At 53.7% G+C, this 23,354-nt stretch overlaps 7 protein-coding genes across 7 annotated transcripts; 2 read left to right on the top strand and 5 right to left on the bottom strand.

Annotated features, from left to right (window-relative positions):
* Positions 1-330: 330 nt before the first annotated feature.
* Positions 331-2,877, bottom strand: N0V89_010475 (uncharacterized protein; the record flags this gene model as incomplete). Its single annotated transcript, XM_056219217.1, has 3 exons — positions 331-1,842; positions 1,896-2,668; positions 2,718-2,877. 3 exons carry the CDS (start codon positions 2,875-2,877, stop codon positions 331-333), a joined length of 2,445 nt encoding a protein of 814 aa, XP_056066344.1.
* A 710-nt stretch (positions 2,878-3,587) lies between these two features.
* On the top strand, positions 3,588-11,691 carry CHK1 (Chk1 protein kinase; the record flags this gene model as incomplete). Its single annotated transcript, XM_056219216.1, has 11 exons — positions 3,588-3,707; positions 3,857-5,730; positions 5,871-6,339; positions 6,394-6,905; positions 6,979-7,416; positions 7,469-7,907; positions 8,044-8,212; positions 8,389-8,768; positions 8,876-9,123; positions 9,208-10,855; positions 10,912-11,691. The coding sequence occupies 11 exons, from the start codon at positions 3,588-3,590 to the stop codon at positions 11,689-11,691; spliced, it is 7,077 nt and encodes a 2,358-aa protein (XP_056066343.1).
* Positions 11,692-12,015: 324 nt separating this feature from the next.
* PPM1 (carboxy methyl transferase for protein phosphatase 2A) lies at positions 12,016-12,849 on the bottom strand (the record flags this gene model as incomplete). The annotated part of the gene is made up of 1 exon (XM_056219215.1): positions 12,016-12,849. The coding sequence occupies one exon, from the start codon at positions 12,847-12,849 to the stop codon at positions 12,016-12,018; it is 834 nt and encodes a 277-aa protein (XP_056066342.1).
* Positions 12,850-13,409: 560 nt separating this feature from the next.
* On the top strand, positions 13,410-14,235 carry RPB5 (DNA-directed RNA polymerases II 24 kDa polypeptide (RNA polymerase II subunit 5); the record flags this gene model as incomplete). Its single annotated transcript, XM_056219214.1, has 3 exons — positions 13,410-13,496; positions 13,548-13,630; positions 13,695-14,235. 3 exons carry the CDS (start codon positions 13,410-13,412, stop codon positions 14,233-14,235), a joined length of 711 nt encoding a protein of 236 aa, XP_056066341.1.
* Positions 14,236-14,723: 488 nt separating this feature from the next.
* On the bottom strand, positions 14,724-16,883 carry MAD1 (coiled-coil domain-containing protein mad1; the record flags this gene model as incomplete). Its single annotated transcript, XM_056219213.1, has 1 exon — positions 14,724-16,883. One exon carries the CDS (start codon positions 16,881-16,883, stop codon positions 14,724-14,726), a length of 2,160 nt encoding a protein of 719 aa, XP_056066340.1.
* A 527-nt stretch (positions 16,884-17,410) lies between these two features.
* Positions 17,411-18,573, bottom strand: N0V89_010470 (uncharacterized protein; the record flags this gene model as incomplete). Its single annotated transcript, XM_056219212.1, has 4 exons — positions 17,411-17,521; positions 17,733-18,055; positions 18,104-18,399; positions 18,449-18,573. The coding sequence occupies 4 exons, from the start codon at positions 18,571-18,573 to the stop codon at positions 17,411-17,413; spliced, it is 855 nt and encodes a 284-aa protein (XP_056066339.1).
* An 875-nt stretch (positions 18,574-19,448) lies between these two features.
* N0V89_010469 (uncharacterized protein) lies at positions 19,449-22,550 on the bottom strand (the record flags this gene model as incomplete). The annotated part of the gene is made up of 1 exon (XM_056219211.1): positions 19,449-22,550. One exon carries the CDS (start codon positions 22,548-22,550, stop codon positions 19,449-19,451), a length of 3,102 nt encoding a protein of 1,033 aa, XP_056066338.1.
* Between the last annotated feature and the right edge of the window lie 804 nt (positions 22,551-23,354).

Genomic DNA, 23,354 nt, shown 5'->3' with positions numbered 1-23,354 from the left:
CTATGTTGATCTGTCCCCTCACTCTTCACAATGCAAAGTCATTCTGTCCAAACACGCTTCTCACCAGCGCGATAACTCGAGCAAGCCATGAGTGATCTCTAGGGAAACCCGTGGCTGTCGAACGCATGGCGCATCCCGAAAGCACTCGCCGTAGTCAGACTCGCAATACCACAGAACGTACTGAACGATGTCTTTTTGAGCTTGCAGGGGGTCGCTCGCCCAGGCAGCGACGGACTCGGCGTAGGTGGTGCTCTTGTGCCGTGTACATCATCACCCTGGGTATCCGCTGTCAGCAGGGCCGTTGGTGACATGGATCGTAGCTTTTCGCTTTCACCGGTAACCCTGATTCTCCCATTTTGTCTCATCATACAAGCTCGACCCATTCTTATTGCCGCCGCTCAAATCAAGCTTGGACAAGAACTCCGGCGGCACAGTAGGTATGTATTTCCTTTCGCGCTCTTTGTTCATACCACCAAACCCTGCTCCAAATGTGATAAGCATGTCGGTCGAAGTGGGCAGATGGAAAGGTAGCATGTAAGACGGGTCGAACAGCAGCTCATCGGGGGCGTCCCGCTCTTGATCGTCTTCGGACAATCTGGAGGGTGCTGGCGAATGCGATAGATTGGGCTGCGAAATTGGTTTGACGGGCGTTGAAGGAGTTGAGACCGGTGCCCTGGGTGGAGGATTGGGAGATCTCCCGCGAGCGGCCCTCCGTTCTGCAGCAGCCTTTTGGAGTCCGTTGATATAATTGCGCGCACTCTTAGTTATACCCTTCTCACCCACTTCGGCTCGATAGTACTTTGCAGCGTGGAGCAACTGCTGGGGTGACAGTCGAGTCAATTGGTCTATCGTGCTCTTAAGATCCTCTAGATCGTCGCCAATAGAGGAGAAACATTGTAGCCATTGGAGCAACTGGACGAGTGGCTCGAGATGACGCTTTGCGGACTCGGCACTTGTCTCTCCTGTCGATGTCATTGAGCCATTTTCGTAATGTTCGGGCTGTCGATTGTTTGAGCGAACCCATTCTTCGATTGTGGAAACATTCATGCGGATCTGCATCGCCTTGGTGCGGGCCAGGTACTTGCGATTTGACATGATGCGATTGAAAAGCTCTGCGGAGAGCCAATAGATGAGTTGTGAAAGAATCTGTGCTGTGATGACTGAATGAATATCGTAGAGATCTAATACGAAAAGAGTCGACGAGAGAAGCGAGGTAATATTTCTAGCGGAGGGCTTCATCCTCTGCTTGGGAGACGGAGGACGAAAGCGTTTTTCGAAGGGTTCCACGGGCTTCGCTTTTTGTCTGGTCTTGAAGATCTTCCATTCGTTCTGGAATTGGATATCCTCAAAGCCCGGCATCGGTTCATGGTCAAGCATGGCCTGGTCCAGGACCTTGTCCATTCTCCGCTCTGCATCTCTTATGATGAGAATGAATATCTCGTTGATGAGCTCGGCCAATTGCAGCTGAAACTCGGCAGTGGCCGCGACAAGCCCTGTATCCTTCTTAAGGTAATGGAGTAACAACGTTGCATTCGATATCCAGAATGCAAGTACCGTCATATCCCATTGGTGCTTCTCGACGATATCATTGATCTTTTCCATAGCCGCGGAGAGCAAGATCTCTAGCAGCTCTGTGCCGGAATGGTAGTGTGCATATCGAGCGCTGAGGAACAAGATGTTCGCTGGAATCGGCTTCTGTGACGGAGACCGTTGAGGCGTCATGTTGGTGATTATGATGTCCAGTATGCGATCGAGTTCATTTTCTTGAAAGACAAACATCTGATCGTTGAGGCATCGGTCCCAGACGAATTCTTGGCCCTCTTCTTCCAGTTCTTCGGGTGACTGTCACAGTATGTTAATTTCTTAGGATCAAAGGTCTCATGGGGTTTACTGACCTCTGGCTGTTCGTCTAGACCCAGGTTCCCAAGATCAACCTCCAAGTTGAAAGCACTTTCCATCATCATTCGTCGTTTCAGGTCATTTTCTTGCATTTCCTGCTCGAAGCGGTCTTGCGAAAACCCCGAGCTATAAAAGTCGTCAGTTACCCCAGCGTTCCCAATGCTGTAACCGGCATCGTGCAGATAGTCCGAGATCTCGCTGTTGGGCTCTACGAAGTCGAACGCGGTCCTACCACCAGATGATTTGTGGTCAGGAGAAGCGCCATTCTCGAGCAGGAGCTTGACGATGCCCTTGTGTCTGTTGGTCATGGCCCAGATCAGCGGAGTCCAAAGGTTCTTATCCTGCACATCCACCTTGGCTCCTTCTTTGAGCAGTGTCTCGGCGATGTCTTCGTGACCAAAACAGCTTGCGTAGACGAGCGGGGGCGTGCCCTCAGCGTCCACCCCGTCCATGTCGATGTACTCGCGAGCCTTGCCGTCCAGGAGCCGCTTCACTCTCTGCAGCTCGCCATTGGATGCTGCCAGAGTAAACAAGCCCTGCAATGCCTGCTGCTTTTCCTCATAGGAAAGCTTATCATCGGCGACCACCTTTGCCTCGTCCCCGCTATTGTCGTTTTTCAGGCGAGCCTGATGGGCGAGCATCTGTACCAAGCGACTGTCGCTGTCTTCCAGCTGCTGCATGTCCTCGTCGCCGAAGCTCGGATCATCGAGGGAGAGGTTGAAGGTCAAGGGCTGGGCGGGCGTAGGGGTGGTGAGAAACTGCGACTGCCCTGTTGCACCATCAGCCGAAGTTGTGGTTGGGGTTGTGAGGTCACTCACCCTGCCAGGCATCGTAAATCTCCATTTCCTCAGGGGGCATGTGCGGTGCTCTTCTATCATCCAGCGACGTGGGCAGGTCGGCAGGCAGGGCGGCGGGCAGCTGGCGGGGCTTAGGTTGGGGGTCGTCGCCCGAGTAGGCGTGCTCTTGGTCGAAGTCCATGGTGCAGCATCTGGGTGCAGGGGAGCTAGGTGCGAAGGTACCCGTTAGGTTGGGCAGTGTCGCGGTGGTTCGCTACCATGTATGATGCCCGGTGAAGATGCGGTAGGCAGAGGGTCGAGGGACGGAGCGAGGGAACGGGATGTGCGTGCGTGGCTGCCGGGCTTCTGCGGGGCGGCGAAGGGCCTGGATCAGAGGGAGGAATGCGAGGTCGAACGTCCGTTTCTGACGTTTACGAGAGACATGCACGAAAGTGTTCTAGGCTGCACTCGCACCGCGTGCTCGCACAGTGCGGCTCTCTGTGGCTCAAACGAGGCGTGATGTCGTCCCGTCGGCGCCAGCAAGGCGAGTGGCCGATCCACCGCTACGCCCAAACGGCCTAGTGCCGAGTGGAGACAAAGATGGGCGAGTGTTTAGTTGCGCATCCCGGAGCATAGCTGGTGGCTGAAATGCCATCAGTCAGCGAGGAGCACTGACCCTAGGCGCATGTCATTCGCGCGCCGTCGAGCTCCAGAGACTGGCTTCGAGTTCGCCGCCAGTTGTTCTCCTCTCTTTCTGGACATCTTCCTCCTGTGACTCCCTCCTCCCCCGTGTCCCTGCCGCACCCGCTGTGCTGCAAGACGCCCGCCTCGACTGCTGCAAGCACCTTCCCGCGGCGCCGACCCCCACCCCGAACATGTCGTGATCCAGGTCCTCGAGCATACCCAGGCACCATGACCGCCAAAGAAGATGATGTGGATGCGGACCGCAGCGCTCTCTTCACCCAGATTCTCTCGCGCCTACAGGAGCTCCCGAACTACACCTGGCATACCGACATAGCGCCCTTTCATTCGGTGCGTTCGCCCTGCAGTTACATGCACATGCGTTTGGAGCTAGCCAGGTTACAAATATTCCGTTTGGTATATTTGGTATCCTGGTGTAACTCAAAGCTGCGATGCGTAGATAACCATGTTTGAATAGAACTAATAGCTGATTTGTATAGTCCTACGACAATTGGCATTTCTTTGGAAAGCGCAAAAACCCCACCGAACGACCTGTATCCCGCGGCCGCAGCGCCGGCAACTCTCTTTCGTCCTCGCATTCTCCCGATGCTGCTCGACCGCCCCTCAGCCGAAACCATAAATCATCAGGCAGCGATGCCAGCGAACTCACCAGCTTCTCGCATTCTACCGACGTGCCAAAAGACCAATCCGTTGTCTGTCGCGTTTCTACACACACTCTACGGATAGAGCGTGAGTACCAGGTCTGCAAGATTATAAATAAAAAGTCAGACCCAAAGGCGCGCCACTTTGTACGCCCAATCGAGCTTGTGAGGCTTCCACCAAAATCTGGAAACAGCGAGCCGCTGATCGCTTTCATATGCGACGCTCCGGGACCGAACTATCTTAGGGAGGTGGTCAAATTTGGTCCCAACGCATACAGGCTCGCACGCCAAGAGGACAATAGCTGGAAGATTCAGCACTTCGAGTACAAGGGCGGCATCCCGCTGCTTTTATTCCTGGACTTTGCTGTCGGAGCTACGGAGTGTCTCGAAATCCTCCATCATGGCCACCAACTCGTACACGGAGAGCTACGGGGCGACGCTTTTCATTTTAGCGAGAATGGAACTGTCAAAATGATTAATTTCGGCGGTGGAGCGCGGTCCTTTGAGAATGGTCTTACATCTGCTGGATGGAATGTACTGAGCAAAGAGCTGGGAATCAAATCGAAGCTTGCTTTTGTCGCGCCAGAGCAGACCGGACGTATGCCGGCTGAACCCGATAGTCGAACGGACATTTACAGTCTCGGTATCTTGTTCTACAGCATGCTTTGTGGGGAGACACCCTTCGATGGCACCACGCCGCTCGAGGTTATGCAAAATGTGCTTAGTAAACGCATACCGCCCGTCTCCTCCAAGCGAATGGACATCCCTGATATCCTGTCCTCGGTCATACAGCGCATGACTCAAAAGAATATTGAGGAGCGTTACCATAGTACTAGCGGCCTGAAACACGACCTCCTAAGAATCCGTGAGCTACTGTCTGAAGGCGATTCTGAAGGCCTTCAGGGGTTCCAGATAGGACTCAAGGACGTTTCCTGTTTCTTCAACCTACCTCTCAAGCAAATCGGCCGAGACAAGGAGAGGAACATCATTGTCGATATAATCGAACGTGTGTCGAAGCGGCGACGGTTGTCACCGATGTTTGGCAACCCTCTTAACAGCTTGAGTTCCAGCTCGTCGTTCTCGGACCCTCGTATAGAGTCAAATCAGCTAGACGATATCATGTCAGATAGCACTAGCTCGAGAGGCTCCGATAGCCGATTGAATAGTGCCACAGGAGCGACTGGACCCGTCTTCATGGATGCTGCTCGTAATATCCATCACTTCTCACAGGACAGTATGACCCAATCAGAAAGCTCGGGGGTAGACGAACACTCGGTGTCTCGCCCGCACATACAGCCAAGCCGAGGTCCTTCGAGCACTAGCATAGAAGGCTCACTTTCAATATCGCGATCGAATCAGTCCGAGAGCGGATCTCTGATACGTACAATATCGACTGCACGCAGCTCAAAAGTAAGACGACGAGCGCGATGTGAGATCATTGCCATTGGAGGTGAAGCTGGCTTGGGCAAGTCTAAGCTCGTTCAAAGCATTCAATCGACTGCACGCAGCAAGAACATCCCGTCCTACTTCTCCACAGCAAAATTTGACGCGTCCAAGAAGGCTCCTTTTGAACCAATTTTGAAGTTGATGTCTAGCTTGTTCCGACAGATCTTCAGCGAGGCTGATGTTGGTACCGAGTTTCATGCCAATCTGCGCAGTCATCTGAAGAACTCAGGCGTGTGGCAGATCTTGCATAGTTACCTTGACCTACCGTAAGTTGAACCAGGTGCAAGCGTCGTAGGAGAAAAGCGGCACTATCAATGTCACCGGGTCACCCCTGGCTACGCATTATGGAGGAGCGGACGATTCAGCTGCTTGCCCACGTTGCTACAATGACTGACCATCCGTTTAGTGAATGGCTTTTGTCGACTGGTAGCGCTCAGCCTGCGCCACAGCAACACGATGTACGGATAGCTAAAGACGACAATGGAAGAGCATCGTCGCCAGCGATACACTGCGGTAGCGCAGGTCACACCGCCGATGCGTGGCTGCGAAGCGGCGGTGCGTCGAAATCAACACGGTTCATGAACGTCTTCATAGATGTGCTGCGACTCTTGGCTTTGCAAAAGCTCTGTATTTGGACGCTCGAGGACGTTCAAAACGCTGATGCCGAGAGTGCCGAATTAATACACCACATCGCACAAGCAAGGATCCCTCTAGTCCTTATTCTTACGTACCAAAGCGAAGAACTTGTTCCGAAGGAGTTGCGTACGCTTTTGCCTACAGCTACCAGGATCCAGCTTTATCCCTTCACGGAGGCTGATACAGCTGAGTACGTGTCAGAGACCTTGCACCGTGATACAGAATACATTCTTCCTCTGGTGAGTAATGCTGGATTGGAATCGCATACTTTACCACTGCTAATCATTCCGTAGGTCGCAGTCATACAGGAGAAGTCTCGAGGAAACATTTTCTACATCAGAGAGATACTGGACACCTGCTACCGCAAGCAATGTGTCTTCTATTGTTGGAAGGAAGGGGCTTGGTGCTTCGATCTGGACAAAGTTTTCGATGCTTTCGAGAGCAACGAGTATGGCTCGTCTGTCAACAGTGATTTCATCGAGAAGAGGCTACGAGACTTGCCAGCCAACTCACGAAAGCTCGTGGCATGGGCATCTATACTAACAGGCTCCTTCACATTCGATCTTATACGGAACCTGATGGATCCCTTGAATGCGCCGCCAGACGCTGACACCACACGCATTCCCTTATTGCGAACAAAGGACTGCGCAATCACTGCTCTGAACGGCGCTGTTAGCGCATTCGTTCTCATGCCCGCCGATGATGAGGACAGGTTCCGGTTCAGTCACGATCGCTATCTCACGGCTGCTACTAACTCTCTGGACCAAGAATGGGACATCACGATGATGCACTACATGATCGCGAAGTTCATGACAACGAGAGGGGGAATACCACAACGTTGCATTGACGGGTCCTAAAGGGCTTTATATCCGAAGCAGGCACATCTGCCTTGCCTCTTCGCTCGTTAAGACCCGTGAGTCCACCCGGGCTCCATATCGCGACGTTCTATATCAAGCTGCAGAGAAGGCCGTCGAGTCAGGCGCGAGGTCTACAGCGACGTACTACTATGTGCATTGCCTGTCCCTGTTGCAGGATGACCCCTGGAACGAAGACTTGCCAGACGTCTCGTATCAGGAGGCGCTGCAATTGTTTGTTCGCGCAGGCGAGTGTTATTGGCATCAAGGCATGTTTGACGAAGCACTTTCTCTTATCAGAAAAACCTTCACGCACGCTCGCGACCCTTGCGATATGGCTTCATCGTTCATCTTGCAGTCCCGCGTCCACGCAATACGTGGGGACAGTTTCGGCGCTTTCCAAGCTCTGAAGGACTGTCTATCTTTGCTTGGATCGCCCATACCCCCTACTACATGGGAAGAGTACGTAATCTAGATGATGAAGTATGTGTATCAGCTGACAATGTGTTTCCAGGTGTGATCAAGAGTTTCAAGAGCTCTGCGCTCTACTTCAGTCAACCGACAAAGAAGAGCTGTTATCGCGGCCCCCAACCACGGACGACCGCCAATTGATGACTTTAGGTCCCGTTGTGGTCGAGCTGTTAAGCGCGGCGTTCTGGTCCAACAGCCTTCTGTTCTACCAGAGTTCCCTGAAGCTGGTTTCCCTGCATCTAAAACGTGGTACCGTGTCACAAGTAGCTATGGGGTACGTGCACATGGGGTCCATTGCGGGAGGGAGGTTCAATATGATTGAGTTCGCAGTCGAATGTGGCACGATCGCAAGACGCTTGTTCGACATGTACTCCGACGATCACTACACGTTAGGTCGTGGCCAGACACTGCATACGCTGTTCCTGGGTCACCTTGAGGCGCCGATATCCGACCTCATCCCAGATCTAAGGCATGCGATGGATGTACGTACACCACCGCCTACAAAGTGCATGTGTTATTCTGGCAGGAAAAGAGCTTCCTTTCTCGCTTGGCTGAGACATGCACGAGGTATCCGTCCACCCCGTCTTGACTCATACTGACTTTGTACCCACGCCTTAGGCATCTATCTTCGCCGGCGACAGAATATTATCCTTGCTGAATCTTGGGGTCGTAGCTCACTTCCGATTGATGGCATCACACGATGCCGCGGAGATCGAGGCTTGGATCGAAGATGCACCGTTAGAATTCAATAATTGGCAGCAAGATCTCCGCGGCGGGGTTTTCCTTGGTATGTATCTTCTCAGTATGGGCACGATATTACAGCCACTGTATTGTGTGACCTGGAGAAACAGGGACCAATGCGTTCACACGTCGAACGAACATTGTGTATCCTAGAGTCACGCAGCCCCCATTCCTTTACCAATTCCTGCTACTTGGATTAATATGCTGACTGTCTCCCTTCAGTATCATCTCGGCAAGCCGCTCGAGCTCTTCAAGGCAAAACTGGCACTTATGACGCTTCATTAATCTTTACCGACCCCGAACATGACTCTGCCGCATACGTTCAGTATCTCGAAAAGCGTGCGAGCAATCCGAAACGTCCCAAGACAATTTATTTGAGCGCAAAATTACCCATAATGGTCCTCTACGGTTTCAACCGCGAAGCGATCGCGCTTGGAGAGATGCTACTGCCAATGGTCGATAGCCTGTGGTGCCAGAGAATGACTTTTTCAGTCATGTACTACTTATCACTAGCATACCTAGCTGTGCTTACAGAAGAACCTGAGCATCCTGACAAAGAGCGGTGGTTGGGTTACGTCACACAGACCATCAAAAGGCTTGAGGTACGTAAACGCACGAGAAACTCTTTTTCTTAGTGGTTCGGAGATTGTGTAGTCTACACATCCATCCAAGCTTTATGTGATTTAACTAACCGTGCTCGCGATCGTAGGCATGTTGCATGGTCACAGACGTCAACTACAGGCACTGGATCGCACTGCTTGCTGCAGGCATTGCCGACATCACCAATTCGCCTGAGGCACTGGTCAATTATGAGCTTGCGATGGACCACAGTGAAATTCATGGCTTTGCGCTAGACGAGGCTCACGCGTTCGAACTGTACGCTTCTTGGCTTTTGAGGAAGAAGGCTCTCCGACCAGCTCGCCACATCCTGAAGGATTGTGTATCCATATATCGCAGGTAAGAACCATATATTCTGCCCACGTATCAGTGGATGCTGGAATAGATCACACCACTATAAGCCAAGCCACTAACTAGCTATAGAACCTCTGCGTTTGGGAAAGCCAATCAGCTCACCACAAAGTACGAATGGCTACTGCGTGGCACGGCGTCACTAAACACAATGGACGTCGCCGTGCAGACCACGATCATAGACACCGGCAACACCTCTTTCAGGCTCGAACAGAACGAGGATCACGAGCGTTTTCTAGGTACCGAAACTGCCGTGGACAGGACGCAGGACTGGCTTGCGCCAAACTCTGCCAAGCGCCAAAACACCGAGCACGACTTCCAAAACGGCTTCTCCGTCAACGGCCTCGACATGCTTGACTTGTCATCCATTCTTGAGTCCAGTCAGGTTTTATCAAGCGAACTCAACATCGACAAGCTCATGGCAAAAATGGCGGAGATAATCCTAGAATCGACTGGAGCCTCGCTATGCGGCATCATCGTGGAAGACGCCCAGATCGAATGGTCTGTCGCTACGGTTGCAACCGACGAATCGAGCGACGATGGGTCTTGCGCCGTGACCTCGTTCCCGAACGGTCAGCCTCTCGATGCGATTGAAGATGTTATGGCGAGGCAAGTTACGCTGTACACGCTCAGGTTCCGTGAGATTGTGTTCTGCCAGAACCTTCTTGAGGATGACCGGTTCTCGAATGTTAGTGAAGCGTATTTGAAGAGAAATCCGGATGGTAAAGCCGTCATCTGTATACCGATCATTCATTCAGATCATCTTATGGGTTCGATCTACGTGGAAGGCCCGCCAGATTCCTTTACCGAGCGGAACACGAATGTCCTGCGCCTGCTGGTCAACCAGATTTCTATCTCGCTTGCGAACGCCCTCCTCTTCAAGAAAGTTGAGAAGGTCAGCGCGAGTAACGAGGCTATGCTCGAGATGCAGAAGAGGTCACTTGCTCAAGCCAGAGCAGCAGAGAACAAGGCTAAAGAGGCCGAGGCGATCGCAGTCAGGAACATGAGGCTGAAGGAGGAAGCCGCCAGAGCAAAGTCACTGTTCCTGGCAAATGTATCCCACGAATTGCGGACCCCTTTGAACGGCGTCATCGGTATGAGCGAGCTGTTGAAGGCCAGCCCATTGAACTCTGAACAGACTGGCTACGCCGACAGCATCAGAGTGTGCGCCGATACCCTACTTAGCATCATCAACGACCTGCTTGACTATTCGAAACTGGAGGCTGGCAAGATGAACGTCATCTCCATGCCCCTTTCACTCAACGAAACCATCACCGAGGTTGTCCGAGCCTTAGCATATACCAATGCTGAGCGCGGCTTGAAAACTGTCGAACAGCTCGAGCTCAATCCCGAACTGCTAGTCATGGGCGACCCTGTTCGCCTTCACCAGATCCTGATGAACCTGCTTTCTAACTCCTACAAGTTCACCCATAGGGGCTCAGTGACGGTGCGTGCGGTAGTCGACAGAGAGAGCGACGAATGGATAGACGTTACATGTAGCGTCATCGACACCGGAATAGGTATTCCCGACGAGCAGAAAAAGAAACTCTTTCTCCCGTTCAGCCAGATCGAATCCTCAAGTTCCCGCAGCTACGGCGGCACGGGTCTCGGGTTGAGCATCTGCAAAGCGCTCATCGAGAACGTCATGCAAGGCCGTGTATGGCTCGAGTCGACGCCCGGCGTCGGCACAACCGTCTCCTTCTCCCTCCGTTTCCAGAAAGTAAGTCTTTCTTCTTCCATCCTTCTAGCCAGTCGTGCCTCTACTGACCCCACCAGGTCCGCAAAATCGCTGGCCAAACCCAGCACCACTCCACGCGCGACACCGACCCGATGGCGAAATTCTCCTCGCAAGAAAATAACGGCCACGAGCAGTCCAGCGAAACAATCGATCTGACCACGATCCCGCGGTCCGACCTGCGGATCTGCATCGCAGAAGACAACCTCATCAACCAGCGCATCGCGATTTCGTTTGTCCAGAAACTCGGGTTTAAATGCGACGCGTACCTCGACGGCTTCAAGACTATCAATGCGCTCGAGAGAGCTTCGGACTCAGGGAGGCCGTTCCATTTGATCTTGATGGACGTACAGATGCCGCATTGTGATGGGTATGAGGCGACGAAGTTGATTCGGAAACATAAAGATCCCAGCATAAGGAATATACTCATCATAGCTATGACGGCATCGGCTATCCAGGGCGATCGGGAGAAGTGTCTTGAGAGTGGGATGAACAATTATCTAGCCAAGCCGGTGAGGGCGCAGACGTTGAAGAGTTTGCTCGAGAGTTATCTGAGTAAGAGTGAGGAGGACAAGGAAATTCCCAATCTACAGGTGGAGGCGAAGAAGATAGTGAAGGCGGCTCTAACAGAGGCGGACGTCGACGGGGTCAGTGCCGCGATGGAACGCTCTAGGATTGTGGAGGAACCGGCTGTGATGACACCGCCGTTGCCGGATTTAAAGGGGCAAGAGGAGAAGAGCAGGCCATCGAGTGTGAGGACGAATACGACACAGCGGTGGCATCCGCCCGAGCAGGACAACGGGCGTGGACACACCCTCTAAAGATTTTCACGTGCACGACTCACGGTTTTGGGTGAAGTTGGACTCTTCGATACCTTTGCGTATGCTTTGTACGGCGCTCGGGACCAGGCGAATTAATGCATTACGACCTCTCGGATATATTCAGGGGAAAGCATAGGTCCGGATACGGCTTGAATTGTACATGAATGTTCGCTTCAGCTTTGCTTGTATAGCCATTTTTTACTTTGCAGTACATGTGTTAGTTACTTTGAGCGCTGGGAGACATCTCTGCAGCGGGTGCTGCGTCGTCAATGATACGTTCTTCCACTCGTTTTGACACTATCTCCTCTCCATGTCTTCCTCCTCCTATCCCATCTCCCTAACCTCACTCCACGCCTTCGAAAAGACCTCGTCATCGCCCGCGTCGCTATGTCCATCCCTCCATCCCCAACACACACAATAGTGCCTCAACAACAGGTGCAATTCTTCCATCTCATCTAACATCTCTAGCCCCGCGACCCTCTCTTTCTCTTTCTCGCTCACCCACTCCCGCCATATGAACTCCGTATCCGCCGCCCTAGCACCGTCTACGAAACCGTACTGCTTCAGCCGTGCACGCTGGTCGCCTAGTTCAGGATAGGAGAGAAGGGTGGGCAGTGCGATATTGCGGGTGGAGAGATTGGATATCATGGTGCGGCCGAAAGCGTCGTGTGGGAGGATAGGCTCATAGAGTACAATGGAGGCGGGAGTGCTAGGGCGGAGATAGTGTGTGAGGAAGGTGTGCATGATACTCTCAACGACGGAGGGTTGGAGGTAGACCAGACACATTTCCGAAAGGATGAGTGTCGGTCTGTTTGGGTTGAGGTTGGGTAATTCTGGGAGGGTTTCAGGGGTGGCGATCGCGAGGGAGCGCAGGTCCAGCGCGTGGAGGTTGTACCGGGTGCTGTGGTACGAAGTTCCGTGCGAGAGCATGGCGAAGTGGGAGGCGCCAAGGGCGTCTTGGAGTTCGGGGGAGCGCTGGATGGAGGAGAGTTTTGCGGCGGTGTTGGTGGGGAAGTCGAGCTCGTGGTAGACTATGTGCTCGTCGGGGTACTTGTCTCGTAGGCGAAAGAAGCGCGTATCGGTGCCAGCGCCGAGAGAGACGATTTGTTTGTTAGAGGACGTGGGGGTGGTGATGAAGAGGTCGATGAGGTGGTCCATTGCGGAGGTGCGGACGTAGGTTCCTGAGTTGGGATTAGGAGGTTCTTCTGGGAGGGGAGAGGATAAGTGTACCTCTATTCAAAAGAGGTAATCGTCTGGTAGAAGGCTGGGTTGCAAAGGGCTTCGCATATGGATCATCGAGGTACCCAAGCTCCACGCAGCTCACCCTGCTCCCCGCCGCGTCTTGATCAGTCCCGCGCACCGCATTGTCGCGTCTAGCTTCACTGCTCTCACTTGGAGCTCCAAGTCCGCCTCTTGCTCGGCTTCTCAGACCGCCTCCGCGACCCCTGCCCAGGAGAGACTTGAGGTTCGGTATCTGGTTGTTGGAAGACATGACGTTCGCTGTCGCATGAGAGTACGCAACGGAGCTTTGGCGGGGCGGACCGCGGGGCACAAGCACTAGCACCGTAAAAAGGAAGGCGCGAATCTGCACGCCAAGGCTCCGAGCTGCTTCTTCGCGACTTGACGATTTTCTTTATACGTGCAGCCATTCTTTACCTTGTCTCGCGCCTCCTCGTCCATCCACGCTCCACGACACCCACACACCCCGCGCAGTCACCATGGCAGAAAGCGACCCCAAAGCAAGGCAGGAGCTGCTCGACATGTGGCGCATCTACCGCACAACGAAGGAGATGTGCAGAGACAGGGTTGGTGCCTTCGAGGCGCATTCGCGTTGCAGCGCTGACCGCCGCGTGTAGGGCTACAACGTCCTTCCGGAAGAATGCGACATCAAGTTTGACGACTTCTCGCGCAAATTCGGCACCGAGAGCGGCATGATAAAGTGCGTCTGCACACCTCCATCTTTAAGCGCGATGGAGGAAGAAGCCTAACTAACGACCTCGCAGTCGCGGCCAGATGAACTTCTCCGCCATCCCCTCCGAGGACATGGTCCGCAAATACACGCCGCCCGCAACGGCCAAGACTCCTGCCCCAGAAGCCCAGATCGGCACCCTCTGGGTCGAGTTCAACGGCGACGAAGCCTTCGGCATGAAGCACCTGCGCGACTTCATCACCCACCTCACCACGGGCTCCTACTACTCGGGCATCATGATCGTCGTCAAGCCTTTGTCCGGAATGGCCATGCGCGCCCTTCGTGGCGCGGCTCAATTGGGCAACGGACCCAATGGCGGCGTCGAGGTCTTCCTGGAGCAAGATCTCAAGATCAACATCACAAAGCACGAGCTGGTTCCTACGCACTTGCTGCTCAGCGCAGAGGAGAAGCAGCAGTTGCTCAAGCGGTACCGTCTGAAGGAGACACAGCTGCCGCGTATCCAAGTGACGGATCCGGTGGCCAAGTACTACGGGCTGAGGAGAGGGCAGGTTGTCAAGATCATCAGGAAGTCGGAGACGGCAGGAAGATATGCGAGTTACCGCTGGGCTATATGAGGTCTTGTAGTTCGATACTTGCTAAGAGAAGAAGAAAGAGAAGAAGACACGAGAGAGCAGTAGTACGAGAAAGTTGCATCATTTGGCGCGGCGTTTGGCGAACGGGTCGAAAAGGCGTCTGATAAGGTTCATTACCGAGCTAGCTCTTACGGACGCTGTATATTCAGGGCTGTTCAAGTAATGGCTTACAATCAGGTATTCTTCGTGATCGCATCGAATCATGAGAAATATCTGCGATACCCATACTGAATGAGTGGATAGTGGATTGTTGTGCCATCTAGTGACGTGGATCAGAACATCTCTAGTTCGCCCCTGGTAAACGACGGAAAGATAAGATGTAGCCTCGAATTCATCGACGTTGGTATCGACCCAAAGCAAAAATATAACAAATAGCACAGCAAAACAGCCTCCCGAACCACAAGCCCTCCAAGCACCAGCCGACACCCGCCCAGAACTCCCGTTAACACCTACCCATGCATCCCTCCCCCTCAAATCCTAACCGTACTATCCCCAAACTTCTTCTCCCAAAACTCCATCGTAAGCGCCGCAAGAAAACACGGGATCTCCTTCCTCCCCTCCACCCAGTACACGATACTATCCCTGATCTCCCCCGCGAAAGCGCTCCTCTCGCCCCCACTGACCTTCATCGTGCCCTTCTCCCCGTCAAACACTATGCTGTTCTCTTCTCCTTCCCCGCTGGAGCTGTCCTCAGAGAGGCGGAACATGCTCGTTACTTTGACACGTCCGTTGGGCATGAAGTCTAGTTTCCATCCTAGGATGGAGGCGACTGCTTCGCGGAACTCGAGGGCTTTAGCTGACCAGATTTGCTTGAGGCGTTTTTCCTTCTTGGTGAGGGACGCGATGGTGCTGTCTTTCTCGTTTAGCATATCCTGCGCGGCAGTAAGCTGTGCGAGGGGGACTGTAGAAGGCGGCGCAGTCCCCTGGAGTTGGGCCAGCAGCTGTTCGTTTGCCTCGCGGAGGGTGCGCACGGTGGAGAGCTTGAGGGCTTCGGCGTCGGCGGTGGGGTTGGCTTTCAGCTCTAGGACACGCACGCGCGAGGACTCCTTGAGCTTCTTGAGCTGCGAGTGTTGCGCTTTGTACTCGGATTCTAGGAGCTTGGCGCGCTTGGTCAGCGCGGCGTTGTCGTCTTGGAGCTGGCGGTTTTTGCGGCGCAATTCGCCGACGCGCTCATCGGCGGAGTCGTCATCCAGGGGTCGCTTTTGGCCTGCTGCTATGGTGACGGGTTGGGAGGGAGTGGCGAGGTCGGCTTGAAGGGTGGAAATTTCGGCGCGGTATTGGTCGACGAGGTCTTCGAGTTCTTTGATACGGTCGGTTTTCGCGGCGTCGAAGTTTTCGGGGTGCATTTCGCGCTCTTCGTCATCGAAGGCTTTGATTTGGGCGCGGAGAAAGTCGACCTCTTTCGTTGCGAGGTTCTTTTGGCGCTCTAGTCTTGCGCGGGCTTTGACTTCGTCGGCACTGGGGGCGGGCGTGGCCGTCTTGAGTCGTGCAATTTCGGCTTGGAGTTTGGCTTTCTCATCCTCAAGCGCCTGTATGGTGGTTTCCTTGACGTTGAGTTCGGGCTTGATCTCTCCAAGGCGGTTCATGTAATCGGTCTTCTCAAAGCGCTCGCGGATATAGGCACGCGCAAGGTCTTCAGGCGTTTCGAATTGCGCATCAGTTTCTGCTTCATTCTCCAGATACGATGTCCAAGAACTCCTCTCGGCTTCGAGTGCCTCATTACGGACCTTTGCCTCGTTCAGCTGACTTTGTAAGTCTGCTGCTAGACGTAATTTGACTTCCAGCGTCCTCTTCTCCTCCTCGATAACCTGAATCGCTTTCTGCTGTTTCCGGTACTGCTTAAGCTCCGTGTTCTGTTCACGCGTCAAATTCTCCAGCTTCTTGATGTGCGCCACCTGCTCAGAAAGTTCCTTCTTGATGACGGCAATGGTCTCCGCGTCCCCAGTGATCGCCTTCAAGCGCAGCACCTCTGCCTCCAGATCTCCCACCTCTGTCTCTTTCTCAGACAGCTTCCTCTGCACAACCTGCAGCGCGTGAGCCTTCTCGTCCGCCTTTTCCTTGAAGTCTTCCACCGCCTCCTTCAATGTTTTGCACTCCCTCTGCAGCGTATTGTACTGGTGCTCGCTTTGTCTCTGTGTTGACGCTAGCTCCTCCTTCGCCTCATCAGCATCCTCTTGCAGTTGCGAGGCCTTCGCCTGCGAAGCCTGCAGCCGCTTTTGTAGATCCTGCCTCTCGTTTTCAGCCCGCGCCTGCACCTCTGACATCTCCCGCTGCAACACCTCATATTTCTTTGTTGCTAAAGAGCCCGTCGCTTCGGCCTGTTGCGCCTTTCTGAACTCTCCCTCCGCGCGGTTCTGCGCATCGCGTAGCTCCGCATTGTGTTCCAGCTTCAACTTCTCTTGATCTTGTTTCGCTGTCTCCAGCTCATAACGAAGGGTATTGATCTGCGTGCGGAGGTCTTCGTTGACCGTATCCGATGCAATAACCGTGTGCGGCGCGGCGCTCTGTGAGGTTCGCAGTGTGGTCCTGAATGTTTCGCGCAATGGTTCGCGCGGTCGTTGTGGGGAATTATCAATCGCCGCGCCAGAGAAAAAGTCGAAGCTTGGTTGGTTTGGTTTTCGTGAGGCCATTGTTTATCTGTCTGTGATTGTCGGAGTGATGGGATCGGTGGGTTTCAAACATTCAGATTTTTCGATGACCGATATCACTCCATGATTGGGAAGTACAGTGCTGCGAAGAGCCAAAGCGGCGCAAAGCGAAAGGGATCGTTGCGGGCGGACGTTGTTGTTGTGGTGAAGCCCAAGCATTAGCGCGCTTTGTCTGACCACGGGAGCACGTGCGTCATTCCACCCCAGATCTTGAGCCTAGGCTCAGGTGTTTCCCTTTGAGCAATACTTGGAACTTCAATTGTGGACTTCTTCGCTCTGCTTTCGAGAGTAAATTGCATTACTAAAAAGTCTATCTGATATTCCGTCTTCAACGCAGAATCCTGACCCTAGTTTGCCAGTATATGTAGCACCCAGCCGAATGTAAGTCATATACCATACATAGACGACATGCTCTCCAAAGAAAACAGGGCGAATATAGTCCCAGAAATAGCGTCATGGAACGAAGTGGTTGGGAACCGAGACGTCTCATGCGCTGATAAAGGATGTACCTAAGTAATGTAATACTCCCGATCAAGGTACTCGACTGTGTACTTGACGTCGTCCGGGGTCTCTTTAGGCATGAGACCTGAGTTCTTGAAGCATTCCTTGTAAAGCTTGCACTGAGCTTGTATTAGCACCTCGCAACACCCAACGATGGCAGAGCAACTCACCATGCCTTTATCGTACTTGGCATACTCAAGATAAGCGCCTACTTTGAAGGAGAAGTCGTCGGAAAGCTTCTCCAGTGTTGAGCCGAAGTTGCGAATAAGGTTTCCACCGTAGCTAGAGATGGGTTAGTTAAACCTTCCCTTCGAGTGAAGAGCGAGGAACTTGCCTTGTCACGTTTCCAGGGATCTTGTATTCCTTGATCACGTCGTGTACGATTCGCGCAGACACAGAATGGTCTGCATGCTCCGCAGTATATTCGCCGTCTTTCGCGATCGGAGTCAGGTCGTCGAGGGTGCGGATGAACTTTGGGCTCTTCCACTGAAGAATGATGGAGATCAAATGCTTCAGTCCGTCGAGGTTGTAAGTTATCTCGCCGTCAATGGATGACATACTCTGGATCTGATTCTGATACAGCTTCTTGAGAGACACCTGGCCCGTCTCTTTATAGCCTTGTCCGCCTGAAGCGCCGTCCGGGAAACGCAAGTCTATTCGTTGTAAGTACAGATCACACGAGCCCACTCATTCGCGCTTACAAATGAGCAAGAGACCCTTTGCGTCCTTTGGATAGCGAAGCGTGATGAGAGCGTCGCCGCAGGCAACCTTCACGCCGTCCCAGCCAGTTTGATTGACCGGTGCGCCTGCCATGAAGTTGTAGGATGTCTCCAGCCCCCGCTCGAGCGAATCGGTGAAGCTGGTGTCTTTCACCCCACGATCGCCGGCGGTGAAAACGACCACTGTGGTACACTTGAAGGTATGGACGTCATGGTAGAGGTCGGGATTGTGGTATAAGAGCGCATCGACTGGGTGAGCAACAAAGTAAACGTTCCCACTAGAGTTTTCAGTAAGATAGCGTGGGTACAGGTCGTAGCAAAACCCACCCAGGGCAGTTATAGTCATTACCCAGTTCACCAAAATCAGCGACCTCGATCAACCCTTCGGCACTGACAACGGACGCAACTAAGAGCTGCTGCAGCAGCCCGTAGAAGAGGGCCGATACAAGCATGACGGGAGGGAATTGCGGTTAAGGGAATAGTAGAGGGGGTTGAAACAAAGGGTAAACGAGCGAGAGGCGACGAGGAGCGAGAGCTTTTAAGACGCGCGGGCCCCAGGACCACCGAGGGGTGAAATACTAAGGTAAAGGTGAAGATGAGAGTGAGAGAATGCGTGACGAAGAGGTCACTGGTTCCAATACGTGACGCCACGAGGCGGTCCTGAAGGGAAAGAACGATGTGAATAGGGAAAGAGCTCCACGCGACAATGACTACAGGCCTCCTCCGACATGGGCTGTAATTCTCAAGTATATATTTATACTTTCTGGTGTCTCTGCAATATTGTCTCCGGTAAAATGCATCGCGTCGTTACTCACTAGCTGCGCCTGCCGGACAATGCATCGTAGTAGGGTTGACATGGCGAATTCGCACGCGGATGGCACCTGCCCAGGCCAATATATGTTATATTGACAGCAAAGCTATGTAGCTACATCGCTCGGGCTTGACCTCCCACCTCTTCTTGCGCAACCTAGTCGCCTGTCCACACCAATCTCTTGAGGCAATACCCTTTCCACCCCACAAGCCCCACCGTGTGCGGCGACGCCCTCACTCAAATAAGGAACGCAAACGATCCATATAGAACTCCTGGGTATAGCATACTATCTCCCTGAAAAAGAACAACGCCAATCTGCTAACAGTTTCTGCAAAATCTGACCGAGAAACACTGAAATGCTCATACAATCTGAACGCAAACTGACGAATCGGTCGGTATTAACCTCATACTGCTGAAAAGCGAAAAAGATGCCAGGGCTACTAGAGCCATATGAGTGGAAGTGAAAGTGTGACCGATCCGTCCGTGGAATCCGGACTAGGCGTGAGAAGTGAGAATCTACCTCCATCGTGGGCGCTCGTCCAAGCTCGATTTGCGGCCGTCCAAGCTAGACTTGCGGCCACTGGCTGTGCCGAGAGAGCTCTTGCGCCCTGCGTCGAGCCCGAGCTTGCTTCTGCGACCGTCCTCAGTGCTGCCTAACCTGCTGTGAGTGCGTGTCCCCGAAGTTGTAACCACCGGGATATTTGTGCCGCTAGTGGTGCGCTGTTTGGGCGTGGGCAACATGCTGGTGCGGCGGCTTGTCATGGCACTTGCCGGGCGCGAGGCGCGACGAGCCATGGGACTCTCTTCAGTGGCCGTGCTGTCACTCTCCTCCTCTGCGATTGTCACTCTGCGACCCGAGGTTGGCGTGCGGTACGACGACAACGACGAAGTGGGCGTAGTCTGTAGGGCAGACTTGCCACGGGCCGGTGTTGAGGGAGACTGCATAGGGCTGGCCAAAGGACGCCGATTAATAGACAGTTGTGCGGGCGTGGTGGATGCAGGACGCAAGGAAGAAGGCGAGAGCGCAGACGCCTGGCTGAGCGGGCTACGAACAGGAATGGCAGAGTGACTAGACACACTCCTTAAAGTCCTAAGAGGGGTAGTAGGATCCTTCCGATGAGGTGAAGGGGTCGTCAGAGATAACGGTTTGAAGTTGTGTCCGACTACAGTATCACGCATGTTGACGCTACAGTTCCATCTTGGTTTTTCAGATGATGGGGTTGCTGAATGTAGCTGCCGTGTTGGAGTACTAGACATGGATCGCGGAGGATGACTGGGGGTAGCCAGTGCTTCCAATCGAGAGGACGAGATTGCCTTGCGTCCAGTGCTGCTCGTGGCCATCGGTAGGCTAGACAAGCGACGACTCGCTGACAGAGAAGGCTTCGTGCTGGATGTGCTTGGCTGACGTGAACTCTTTCCGACTGGAGTTATGCGGCCGTATTCACTACTTTTCCGGCTCATAATGACGCTCGAGGCAGGTGAGCTGTTGGGCGTATCTAAAGCAGAGCCTGTCAGTGATGCTTCAGTTCGACCCGATAAAACTGTAGACACCGAATCGCGCAGCTTCCGTGAGGCCGTCACTTCTTCGAGGACCATGTCCATCTCCTTCATTTGGACCTGCAAGTCAGAGACCTTCTGCCTGACATCTTGCTGAATGCGTAAGATCTCGCCGTTGACGGTTGACCGGTGTTTCATCTCAATGTCGATCAGCTCCAATACCCGCTTCATCGAAGGTGGGTAGTGCTCGCGCTTGTCCTTGTATGTCGACATGCGAGAGCCGAGCTTCTCGTCGTCACCCTCTTCGATGACCTGTCGGAGTCTCTGTATACTCTTCATCAGCGAATCGTACATTGCAATCGCTTTGCTGCCAGCCTGTCGAAAACTGTGCACCCATTTGTCTTCGCCAAGCTCTTCCCTCAAGGCATCAGCATCAGCTTCCAGCTTCTTCTCCAATTTCTCGAGCTGTTCCTTCCGCCTAGTAAGCTCGTCACATGCAGAAGGGAACAAGTTACCCGCGCGCATGTGAAAGTGCTGTAGTCGCATGGGCAGGAAGTCGAGGGAGGCGCGCAAGGGCTGCAGCTTCGCAAATAGTGCGAGGAGTCGGGAGTTTTCCTGCTCAATCTGCGGAATGGGTGACACGGGGGACATGATCGAGAGCGTAGGCAGTATCGGCATGCTAAACCGATTGCTTTGCAGCCGCGCCTGTTCACGCGCTTGCTGACGAGGAGTCTCTTCAACGATCGTTTCGAGATCCGCAATATTGAAAGTTTCGGCAGATTCGGCGACTGAGTCACTGATTGCACGGTGTCGGCGTTCTTCCATTTCGAATACCAGGCGGCTGAGGTTCTCAATCTCCATGCCAATCTCTCCCAATACGGTGTTCCAGAGCTCTTCCCACTCCATCGCCATCTCCACTTGCGATTTGATGCCTTTGAGTGTCTTCTTGATTTTGGACCAGTTGCTAACCACCTCCTCCATCTGAACCACTAGTGTAGTGAGATCTCGGCCCGGTAAGGTAGCAATGTCGTCTCTGCCTTGGAGGTCCTCGATGGCAGTAATGTAAACATTGACCAGACCCTCGAACTTGCCAATGGCAGCGTCCACCTCTTCCAAGCCTTCACGTCCAGCAGCAGCAGCCCATTCCACGTCGTCCTCGGCATCAAGTCCGCTAAGGACCTCTGCTGCCTTGGCCATCCATTGTTTTATGCTATTCGCGGCGCTGTGTAACGCCCGACCGGCGGCCGTTGAGGAAGGAAGCGCGCGGATCTCTGAGGTGAGCGATTCGGGCGGCGGCAGTTTGATGGAGGTCAACTGTTGGATCTGATTGGTGAAGCTTGCGCGGGAGAGGGTGTAGATGGAATTGGCGCGCGAGAAGTGGCGCTGGTGAAAGTAGGCGTCGACATCGATGCCATTTTCACTGTCGAGGACCGAGGGCTCGACGGCGGGTGGTGTATCTTTAGGCGGCGGCGTGGGTGGTCGGCCCAGCTCCGTGTCGCTGCTGGCCTCCGTTTCGGTGACGGCCCGCGAGAGGCTTTTTGTTTTGGTGATGTCGGGGAGGCGGTATTTCTGGTGGTCCTCGTTCAGATCGCCCGCTTCCGAATCAGAGGGCAAGACCCTGTCGCTGGTGCTCACGAAGCTGCTGCGGTTGCTTTCGAAGCTCGAGGGCGGGCTGGCGTCCATTGCCAGCGCCGGCACCGACTCGCCCGTCAACTGCGGTATGAGCGGCGTGCCAACCTGGCTGCTAGTGCCGCTCCAGGCTGTGCCCCTGCGCTCAATCTGAAAGCTGCGGCGGTCTCTGTGGAAGTTGTCGAGCGAGCGGATCTTGCTTTCCGAGATGCGGCCTATTTGCGCGGGTGAAAAGCCACGGTTAGATTCTGGTGCCTGATTCTGGTTCAGGAATTTCATGCGGGCCAGCAGGCCCGGCGACACGTTTCTTGCAAGCTTTGTGGTGCTTTCAAGGGCAGCGGCGGACTCGGGGCGCTTGGGTGAAGACGGGGAGGAGCGTGCGGGCGATAGGCGTGCAAGTGGTGAGGACGTGGAGCGGGCTGCCACCTCATCGGCAGACGAGGGAGGAGCGTTCGGCGGTGTCTGGGCCAGCGGCAGCGCAGATGGGTTCATTTGACATGCTAGAAGACGAGCGCTGCGCTCGAGAAGATGTAACTCAGGAGGCTGCTCGGCGCAGTCGTTCGCGGGATTAGGATGCACTGGATGATGTTGTGCAGCCCGTTTGATTGCTTCCGGGGCGCGTCCGATGCGCGTCCCACCTTGTTGTTTTTCGTCACAAAGTTTGTCAACAAGTCAACAAAGCTACTGCAGCTGTAGTGGAGAAGACTATCGTGTACACCGCAGCGCCCGCCTCTGCAAGTATTATTCGAGCAGACGTACCACGGCTCTGCGCGCTACTCGTTCTTGTGTCGCTGTGGCGTCTCACCGTGCGTCAATGCTCATGATAACCCCTGGCCGCGAGATTACATGCCAACCCTGGCTTCTAGAAACAGCCCCGTTCTATCTCAAACGTTCCTACGCGACACTGCACGGATGCGCGGTTCATTGTTCGGATGACGGACCACTGTACCTGACGTGGACACGGCTTATCTCTGCATAGGTGTACTATAGTACGATGTCCTTGCCTATAGCAGAACCGACGTAGGTTTCACGCGTGGTAGACACGAGCGGTCAGATCTGTGCAGTATGACGACGAAAAACGATGTTCGGCATGCGACACGCAATGAGATTAAATCTATTCCGCCGGGCTCGTGACGACCTCAGCTATGTGCTATAAATGCAAATTGGTATGGGTTAACATGATGGGGTATGGGGTATCTAGCTCAGATGATGAGGTATCGCTCTGGTAGAAGGAAACAATGAGACAAAATAGAAGCAGGCTGGCTTCAATTTGAGGAAGAAAGGTAGTATCGGTAT

The sequence above is a fragment of the Didymosphaeria variabile genome (genome assembly GCF_027946475.1).
Source record: "Didymosphaeria variabile strain IMI 356815 chromosome Unknown scaffold_8, whole genome shotgun sequence".
Taxonomy (NCBI): Eukaryota; Fungi; Ascomycota; class Dothideomycetes; order Pleosporales; family Didymosphaeriaceae; genus Didymosphaeria; species Didymosphaeria variabile.
The sequence above is the reverse complement of the archived record's forward strand: the minus strand, read 5'-3'. Positions and strand labels throughout refer to the sequence as shown.